This window comes from Chiloscyllium plagiosum, chromosome 2 (assembly GCF_004010195.1).
Source record: "Chiloscyllium plagiosum isolate BGI_BamShark_2017 chromosome 2, ASM401019v2, whole genome shotgun sequence".
Taxonomy (NCBI): Eukaryota; Metazoa; Chordata; class Chondrichthyes; order Orectolobiformes; family Hemiscylliidae; genus Chiloscyllium; species Chiloscyllium plagiosum.
In genome coordinates, this window is record NC_057711.1 from 31503792 (window position 1) to 31514124 (window position 10333).

Here is a 10333-nt window from a genome sequence, read left to right on the forward strand (position 1 = left end):
AATCAGGAGGGCAAAAAGGGAACATGAGATAGCTTTGGTAAATAGAATTAAGGAGAATCCAAAGGGTTTTTACAAATATATTAATGGACAAAAGGGTAACTAGGGAGAGAATAAGGCCCCTCAAAAATCAGCAAGACAGCCTTTGTGTGGAGCCACAGAAAATGGGGGAGATACTAAATGAATATTTTGCATCAGTGTTAACTGTGGAAAAGGATATGGAAGATATAGACTGTAGGGAAATAGATGGCAACATCTTGCAAAATGTCCAGATTACAGAGGAGGAAGTGCTGGATGTCTTGAAACGGGTAAAAGTGGATAAATCCCCAGGACCGGATCAGGTGCACCCGAGAACTCTGTGGGAAGCCAGAGAAGTGATTGTTGGGCCCCTTGCTGAGATATTTGTATCATCGCTGGTCACAGGTGAGGTGCTGGAAGACTGGAGATTGGCAAATGTGGTGCCACTGTTTAAGAAGGGTGGTAAAGACAAGCCAGGGAACTATAGACCGGTGAGCCTGACCTCGATGGTGGGTAAGTTGTTGGAGTGGATCCTAAGGGACAGGATGTACATGTATTTGGAAAGGCAAGGACTGATTGGGGATAGTCAACATGGCTTTGTGTGTGGGAAATCATGTCTCACAAACTTGATTGAGTTTTTTGAAGAAGTAACAAAGAGGATTGATGAGACCAGAGCAGTAGATATGATCTATATGGACAAGGTTGGACAAGGTTCCCCATGGGAGACTGATAAGCAAGGTTAGATCTCACGGAATACAGGGAGAACTAGCCATTTGGATGAAGAACTGGCTCAAAAGGTAGAAGACAGAGAGTGGTGGAGGAGGGTGGTTTTTCAAACTGGAGGCCTGTGACCAGTGGAATGCCACAAGGATCGGTGCTGGGCTCTCTACTTTTTGTCATTTACATAAATGATTTGGATGTGAGCATAACATTGGTTAGGCCACTGTTGGAATATTGCATGCAATTCTGGTCTCCTTCCTATCAGAAAGATGCTGTGAAACTTGAAAGGGTTCAGAAAAGATTTACAAGGATGTTGCCAGGGTTGGAGCTATAGGGAGAGATTTAACAGGTTGGGGCTGTTTTCCCTGGAGCGTCAGAGGCTGAGGGATGACCTTATAGAGGTTTACAAAATTATGAGGGGTATGGATAGGATAAATAGACAAAGTCTTTTCCCTGGGGACAGGGAGTCCAGAACTAGAGGACATAGGTTTAGGGTGAGAGGGGAAAGATGTAAAAGAGACCTAGGGGGCAACTTTTTCCACATAGAGAGTGATACATGTATGGAATGAGCTGCCAGAGGAAGTGGTGGAGGCTGGTACAATTGCAACATTTAAGAGGCATTTGGATGGATATATAAATAGGAAGGGTTTGGAGGGATATGGGCAGGGTGCTGACAGGTGGGACTAGATTGGGTTGGGATATCTGGTCGGCATGGACAGATTGGAGCAAAGGGTCTGTTTCCATGCTGTACATCTCTATGACTATGTTAGATTTGAAGTACTCATTTATCTTCACTCAGGAGGAGAATGGAAGTACAGAAAATAGAGCTGATGGACGGACAGATTGGACCGAAGGGTCTGTTTCCATGCTGTACATCTCTATGACTCTATGTTAGATTTGAAGTACTCATTTATCTTCACTCAGGAGGAGAATGGAAGTACAGAAAATAGAGCTGATGGACTGAAGTTCTTGAGCAGATTGATATAAGCAGCGAGGAGGTAATGGATATTTTGGTGGATTTAAAAACTGACAACTCCTCAGGTTTGGAAGAGGTTGTTGTGGGAGATGAGGGAGGAATTACAGACACCCTGACCGAAAATCATCTCTGGCCACAGGGATAGTGCCAGAGGACAGCTAGCAGGTTAGGCAGCAGCCAAGGAGCAGAAGAATCAACGTTTCAGGCATAAGCCCTTCATCAGAAAGTTAATTCTCCTACTCCTTGGCTGCTGCCTAACCTGCTGTGCTTTTCCAGCATTCTAGATACAAGTCTGGTAAACATTCCTGAAATGTTTTCAATACATTTACATACTTCCTCGAAATCAGTAGACTAATATTGTACAGGGGACTCCAGATGTGGTCTTACCAGTACCCTGTACAGTTGAAGCCTAACCTTCTTTTGTATTCAATGCCCTTATGTTCAAGGACAACATTCCTAATTATTTCATATATCTGCATACTGACTGTGATTCATGCACTAGGAAACCCAGATCACTTGCGTATGAGAGCTTGGCAAATCTCAGATTTAGATAATATACTTCATTTTCCTTCCCAAATGGACAATTTCACATTTTCTTACTATATACTTCATTTGGCACATTTTTGCCCCCTCACTGAATATACAGATTTTTAAACCTCCTTACAAACTCTTCATAACATGCAAGAGGTCTCATGCTTCTGACCTGTATTGTTCTTTTTGCTCTATTTTTGGGAACAGATTTCCCTGCTGGACAAATAAAATGTACCTAACATGTCAAATCAAAATAATTTTAGTGCCTGTTGAGACAATCACTTCTCAACATTCTATACAAAGACAACCTATTCTCAAATTCATTTTTCTAAACCAGGTTCTTCTAAATCACTTGCTGAAATTGTGATTTGGAAGAGCCGGTGTAGGACTGGGGTGTACAAAATTAAAAATCACAGTATCAGGTTATTGTCCAACAGGTGTATTTGGAACCACCAACTTTTCGAAGCAGCGCTTCAAAAGCTAGCATTGCCAAATAAACCTGTTGGACTGTAACCTGATGTTGTGATTTTTAACTTTGCTGAAATTGGACTGCATCATTTCAAAAGGTCAAAGCACCTTTCCCAAAACTGACCACAGCATCCCAGACTGGTCTACGTATAACAAACCATCATATCCTCAAGCCTAAATTCCAGGCAACTGAAATACAGAAGACCAAATTCAAATAAGGATATACTCACAATGGAAGTAGTATAGTGAAGGTTCACCAATTAGTTCCTGGGATAAAGACTTGTCCTATAATGGGAGGACAAGTAAACTGGGGCTATATGCCTGGCCTATTCCTGCTCCTAAATTTATGTTTATATTTTCAGGTGTTCAGAAGCATACAAGATTCTGAAGGGCTTTAATAAAAATGCAGAGACTAGTAACAGGTCTTAGGATAATTGGCTGTTAACTCAGGACTTTGACGAAGAGAAAATTATTTTACTCAAGAGTTAAGAACCTATGAAATCCTCTACCCTAGAGGGATGTGGGTGTCAAATATATTCTGTTTTTCCAAAAAAGCAAAGACTTTTGGCACATTACATTGAGCCTTATTCAGTTCAATCAGAACTTACTTATTAACATATAGTTTGTACAATAGCTTGAAGATAATGGTAAACTGCATTCTGGCAAATTGAATACCAGCAATACATTACAATTCTTCCAAAAAAACTTGAAGTAATTTTTAAACTTCTTGACCATGTGCAGCTTTGTTGAGTTAAAAACAAAGCTTGATTTTAGGCCACATTTTATTTCACTCTCACATCATAAATACAGAAATTTAAAAGAATTGCTTACTAACCTGAAAGCTTTGTAGAGTGGTCTGTACCAACAAATAAATGAACAGGGAGTAAAAAGCAAGAACCAGAGAATGGCAAGGCCAAAGTCCACACCTCGGTAGCTATCAACACAGAACCAGGCAAGGCAACCAATAATATTTACCAGGAGTGTTACTGCATGGACTGTGGAGGGAAACAAGTTTTAAAAAAACGGTTGAAAGCACAACATTTTAGGAGATGCAAGAACATAACTTTGCAGTTAAAACTAATTTTGGTCAATACTGATCAGAGAATTCCTTTAAAACACTATATTACTTATGTTTATTATACATCACTAACAACAAAAACTTGCACGAGTGAATAAGTTGTCAATTTTTAACATAATATCATGGTACTAATTTAAATTACAAATACAAATGGGAAGGTTAACAGCATCTAACAGTAGAGAGTCTGCCCATTCAATTACTTTAATGTTCTCAAATTGATAGGCATTGATCCAGCTCCAGCTAGTGTTTGGAGTTACCTGGAGTGGGTTTCAAATCCATTTAAAGTTAACTGTTTTATTGAGATGTGTCTCTTGATTAAACTTAAAATATAAGCCACAGGTATTAACTTAACCAGGAGCAGTGTTTTGTAGAGGAATAAGAGAGTGCTATTTTCTGGGTCTGTAGACTAAAAGAAACAAAAAGGCCTTTAGTAGAGTGATATGCTCTTGTCGGATGTGGGAGTTTAGGGAGAGTTTAGGGTTCAGAAAAGACTTACAAGGAGGATGCCAGGGTTGCAGGATTTGAGCTATAGGAAGAGTTTGAATAGGCTAGGGCTGTATTCCCTGCAGCGTCAGAGGCTGAGGGATTGCCTTATAGAGGTTTATAAAATCATGAGGGGAATGGATAGGATAAATAGACAAAGCCTTTTCCCTGGAGTGGGGAGTCCAGAACTAGACGGCATAGGTTTGGGGTGATAGGGGAAAGATACTAAAGAGACCCGAGGGGCAACCTTTTCACGCAGAGAGTGGTACATGTATGGAATGAGCTGCAGATGAAGGGGTGGAGGCTAGTACAATTGCAACTTTTAAAAAGGCATCTAGATGGGTATATGAATAGGGAGAGTTTGGAGGGATAAGGGCTGGGTGCTGGCAGGTGGGACTAGATTGGGTTGGGATATCTGGTTGACATGGACAGGTTGGACCGAAGGGTCTGGTTTCCATGCTGTACATCTTTCTGACTCTGTGACATTATAAAATTAGGGAGGGTGGGGTTTCAGAAAACAATTCTAAAAAGCATTCTCTTTCCTTTCCGGAAACATTAATTGCAAATAAGTTGGTGCCTTTTGTTTTGAAAATTCAGGCTTTATACAATGTAGATATTGAACAAACTAATCTATTTCCATACTGAAAACATTTACAAATATGATCAGGTAGTAATCCCTGCACATTTATTGTAATCAGTGGGAAGCATTCTTAATAAGACAAAATGTTTGTGCAAATTTAAATATTCTATGTCCACAGAATATTATAAGTATTAAAATTCAAAGAAGAATGGTAGAATTTTACATACACATCCATAAGTAGTAGAGCATCTTGACCGTTTTTTGAAATTCAACAGGGATATCCACAGAGAGGTCCTGATAGAAACATGGCCCCACAGGGCATCGTTCAGGAAGGGGAGGCCAATTGTTCTTCCGAGCTGAAAAGGAAATAACTTGTGTATAGTTCTTTAGACAATAGGTAATAAGCTCAATTTCCTCCCAGCCCAGAAAGAAAAATCCTCCTGAAATAAAAATGCATTTCTGATAATTATGCAAATGCAACAGAGAGCAAAATTATGACAGACTAAGTAGAATGCCATAATGATATTTTTATTAGTCTATGATACTTTTTGAACTTTTTGAAAATAAGCTGACCCATAAAAGCAACTATCATAGAAAACTACTTTTCACTTCAACAAGCAATATGTCAGACATGCAGTACAATGATTAAATAGTTGTTATATATGTACTGGACAATAATTTAGAGTATGGTTTATACACCTGATAGCCTAGGTGTATAAAATACTGTAGAGTGATTGGCAAAGTTGGATGCTTGAACTTAAATAATTTTTCCCCAAAATATTTATTAACTTTGTTGGGAGTAGCGGATACAAGCTATAAATGCCACATCTTACTAATACAGGAAATTTGTGTACAAGTGCAAGTGCAAGGATAGTCTTCAGAAAGAATATGGCCACATACGATCATAGCTGAGATTTTTCATTTCACGTTCCCGCCGATCAAGCTCTGCTGCTTTTTGCTCTAATTCTTCCTGACGTCTCAGCAGCTCAGCCTGGGCTGCTGCAGTTTCCTAAAAGACAAAATTCAAACTCATTTATATACACAAATTCAGTGCTTTACAATACACTGAAAGTCTATTAGAAAACTAGCACTGTCACTTTACAAATTGCTTTTAAAAAAAAAGTAATTGTGCTCTAAGAACTTCTTTAGAGAAGTAATAGCCTACACAATAAAAGCAGCAATTCTCCAAAATATGGAACTCTGACAAAATCAAGGCTTACCATAGAACCACAGGCTGTGACTGGGCAGGGAAATACTCCATCATAGGTTATGTTGTTAAAATTTCTGCATAATCAAAATATTAAAAACGATAGCCAAGTAATGGAATTAGAGTTTTGAAAAAAGATGTATGGAACACAGCAAAGGCCAAGCAGCCTCTTGAATCTGCTCTGTCATTCTGGATCATAATTAATCATCTATGTCAACACATTCTCTTAGATGCACATGCATGATTGAGCGGCACTTGAACAATCCAGAGAGGTAACAGCTACACTAATAATCAATTTGATATGGTCAGTAGACCTCATAACACAACTCATTTGTGCTTGCTCGAAGCAGCATATAGTCACACACATGGAGCTGTTCTTTGCAATTGAAAAGGAATATATTCAAACCTTTGCACTTTTGAATTACTTGGGAGTTTAAGGAGACAATAGCTCCTTTCTCTATAGGCACACTTCTTTCTCTCTCAAATAGGTGAGATGATATGAAACTGACATTTGTCCTGACGAGTGCAAGATAAAAAAATGATTCAACAACATTTCTCTTTTCAGCAATATACAAAGTTGCCTCAAAACATTTACTATTGTTGAATGTAGGCACAGTTTCTCCAATCTGTACTGTTAAGGACTTGCTAATGCCTATCATTTCACTGGCCTGGGGCGAGTGAGGATTGTGTGTGATGTTTAAAGAATGTATAGACAAATGCAGTAGGCCATTCGGCCTCGAGCCTGTTCCACCATTCATTGAGATCATTGTTGATCTGATTGCATCAAATCTACATTTTACTAACCACTAATAGCCTTTCAGCCCTTTCCTTAAAGGAACCCACCTGTGCCTTAAGAATACATGATGGAGATGCCAGTGTTGGAGTGGGGTGGACAAACCTAAACATCTCACAACATCAGGTTATAGTCCAACAGGTTTATTTGGAAGCACTGGATTTGGAAGCTGGTGCTTCCAAATAAACTTGTTGGACTATAATCTGGTGTTGTGAGATTTTTAAGTTTAAAAATACACAAGGACTCGGCTTCCACCTCTTTTTCAGGATATGTTTCCAGAAATACTACTCAAAAAAAAACAAGAATCACATCATGTTCTAAATAGGTGGCCTCTGATTTTTAAACAAATTACCATGAAAAGGAAACAACATTCATGAATTTTAAACTTGCCTGTGTATGAGGTGCATAAGTGGGTGGTTCCTCTGTAGGCTTCATAATAGCGGGTTGTGTACTCGGCATAGGAGGCTTTTCAGCATTTCCTGGGGGTGCCTGAATAATCAGAAAAAAACATATGCATTTTAATACAACCAATCAAATCAACAGTAACATCATGGAACTTCACTTTAATATTAAAGTATCACAGAGGCAAAGCTCTGATCCACAATCTCAATAACTGGATTGTAAACTGGGACTGGCAGAAATAGCTCATCACATACCGTCATACATTTTTTACAGCACGGAAACAAACCTTTCGGTCCAACTCGCCCTTGCCAACAAGATATACTGAATTAATCTAGTCCTATTTGTCAGCATGTCAACCACATCCTTCTAAACCCCTCCTCTTTACGTACCCATTCAGATGTCTTTTAAATGCTGCAAATGTAATTGCCTCACTCTCTCTGGCAGCTCATTCCATACATGCACCACCCTTTGATTAAAAATGTTGCTCCTCAAGTCCCTTTTAAATCTTGCCCCACTCACAAACCTCTATGCCTTACAGTATTTTTTTTTGAGATCGCTGCCTAGAGGTGACAATTATCTGTCAAATCACGTCAGAGTACCATGATTTTTTAAAAAATCTATATAATGGATAGGGCGAGGAGAAGGCTAAAGTCTACCTCACCCAGAATGGGAGATAGACCCCATGCATCCGACATGCAAACGGTCTAGTCATGAATTTTAAACTTGCCTGTGTATGAGGTCTAGTCAACAAGTATTAGCTAGCACCTCACGTTAGATTTTGAAAATTGTGTGAATACTATTTCTCTTCTCACTGAATTCTCAAATTCCAACAAGCTTGCAATAAGGATACACCCATAATCATGGATAACTTCAATTTACACAGATTGGAAAAACTAGCAATGGTAACATGTAAAAGGATCTCGGGCATGTGATGGTTTTGAAGACCAACACGTTGAAGAACCAATAAGAGAATAGGCTATCAAAAGAGTCTATTGAGAGGGTGGAAATGAAGAAAACTGTGCTGTGGAAATTAATAGGGCTGACAGATCACCAGGGCCAGAGAAACTATATCCCAGAGTAGTGAAAGGAAGTAGTCTTTGAAGTACTGGGCACATTTGCGGTCATCTTCCAAAATTCTAGACTTTGGAGCAGTTGCTACATAGAGGGTGGCAAATGTAACCCCACTACTTCAAAAGGGAGGGAGAGAAAATGCCAGAATCACAGACCAGTTAGTCTGACATCAATAGTGGGGAGAGCGCAGGAGCCTACTTTGAAAAGATTGAAAGCAATATTTGGAAAGTATGAACAGGATTGGACAAATTAAGCATGGACTTACGACAGGCAAATAATGCTTAACAAAAGGAGATTTGAGAGGACACAATGAATAGTATAGTTAAGGGAAAACTAGTGGCGTTGTATATTTGGTCTTTCAGAAAGCTTTTGATAAGGACCCTCATAAGCAGTTAGTGGGCAAAGTTAAGCAAATTGGCCAGGGTTAATAAACTGTCACGGATCCAAATTAGATGACAAGACAGGAAACAGAATGAGCAGGCAGTGGCTAGTGGGGTACCACAAAGATCTGTCCTTATTCCTCAGATACTCATGCAATATATAAAATGAGCTGGATAAGGGAACTAAATGCAAAATTTCCAATTTTGTTGATGACACAAAATTGGCAGGGATTGAAAATGAAGGAAGATCCAAGGAGACTTAAAAAGTGATTTGAAATGAATGGGCAGCCATATGGCAGTGATGCACTAAAGGTGAAAAAAGATGAAGTCACTATAGCTCTATTGGACCATCAGGCTGCTCTCTCATTAGGGAGACAGAGAGAGTGAGAGTAAAGAGAGGGAGAGAGAGTGAGAGTAAAGAGAGGGAGAGAGGGAGAGAGGGAGGGGGAGAGAGAGAGAGAGAGAGAGACACACGCACACAAACTGGTGGCTAAACTGAGTATTCATCATACCTCAGAGGAGACATTGAGAAGGTGCAACCTTTGTAGTAACAACAGCCAGCGTAAAATTTGAACAAATTTTTACTTTGATGTAAAAAGCAGAAATGAAGAGTATTATTCAAATAGATACATTGAGAAGTGTAGAATGTACAGAGGGATGGGTGCCCTTGCCCCACTATTCAGTGAAAGTTGACAGGCAGATGTAACAAGCAATATTTGCCTTTGTTGCAAACAGATTGGAGTTATGCAAGGTGTGAGTGTGTGTGTCTGTCTGACTGATTGAAATTAACAGATCTGGACGGACTATATGGAAGGCTGGGTGGTTTCTCCTAGTTGGGGAATCTACAACCAAGGGACACGAGGTATGGGATAGATCATTTAGGACGGAGATCATGGAAACAACAGACCATTTGGCTCATTGAGGAGTATCCCACCCAGACCAACCCCACCCCCCAACTCTATCCCCATTACCCCACATGTGCCATGGCTAAATACTGAGACTGCCCATCCCTGGACACTACAGGACAATTTAGCATGGCCAATCCGTCTAATGTACACATACTGACTGAGAGGGGAACCAGGGCACCCAGCAGGAACCCACAGAGACACAGGGAGAACACACAAACTCCACAGAGATATAGTCACCCAAGTCTGGAAATGAACCCAGGTTCCTGGCACTGGCGAGGCAGTGAGCATATCAAACACCCTCTTCACTATCCTATCTACCTGCTACTCCACTTTCAAGGAGCTACAAACCTGCTCTCCAAGGTCTCTTTGTTCAGCAACACTCCCTCGGACCTTAGCATTAAGTGTATAAGTCCTGCTAAGATTTGCCTTTACAAAGCACAGCACCTCATATTTATCTAAATTAGACTCCACCTGCTACTCCGCGGCCCATTGGCCCATCTGATCAAGATCCCGTTTTATTGAGATAACCTTCTTTGCTATCTACATCTATAATTTTGGAATCATCTGCAAACTTACTAACCATACCTCTTATGTTCACATCCAAATCATTGATATAAATGACAAAAAGCAGAGAACACAATACCAATCCTTGTGGCACTCCACTGGTCACAGGCCTCCAGACTGAAAGGCAACCCTCTGTCTTCTACCTTTGAGCCAGTTC

General features: G+C 40.0%; 1 protein-coding gene across 1 annotated transcript in view; it reads right to left on the bottom strand.

Moving 5' to 3' along the window:
- scamp1 (secretory carrier membrane protein 1) overlaps window positions 1-10333 on the bottom strand; it is a 63748-nt gene that overhangs the window by 24483 nt on the left and 28932 nt on the right. The window contains exons 3-6 of the mRNA XM_043707067.1: window positions 7242-7340; window positions 5752-5860; window positions 5079-5207; window positions 3546-3705 (exon numbers count right to left, since the gene is read on the bottom strand). Coding sequence (XP_043563002.1) covers window positions 3546-3705; window positions 5079-5207; window positions 5752-5860; window positions 7242-7340 — 497 coding nt within the window. The remainder of the gene's footprint in view (window positions 1-3545; window positions 3706-5078; window positions 5208-5751; window positions 5861-7241; window positions 7341-10333) is intronic.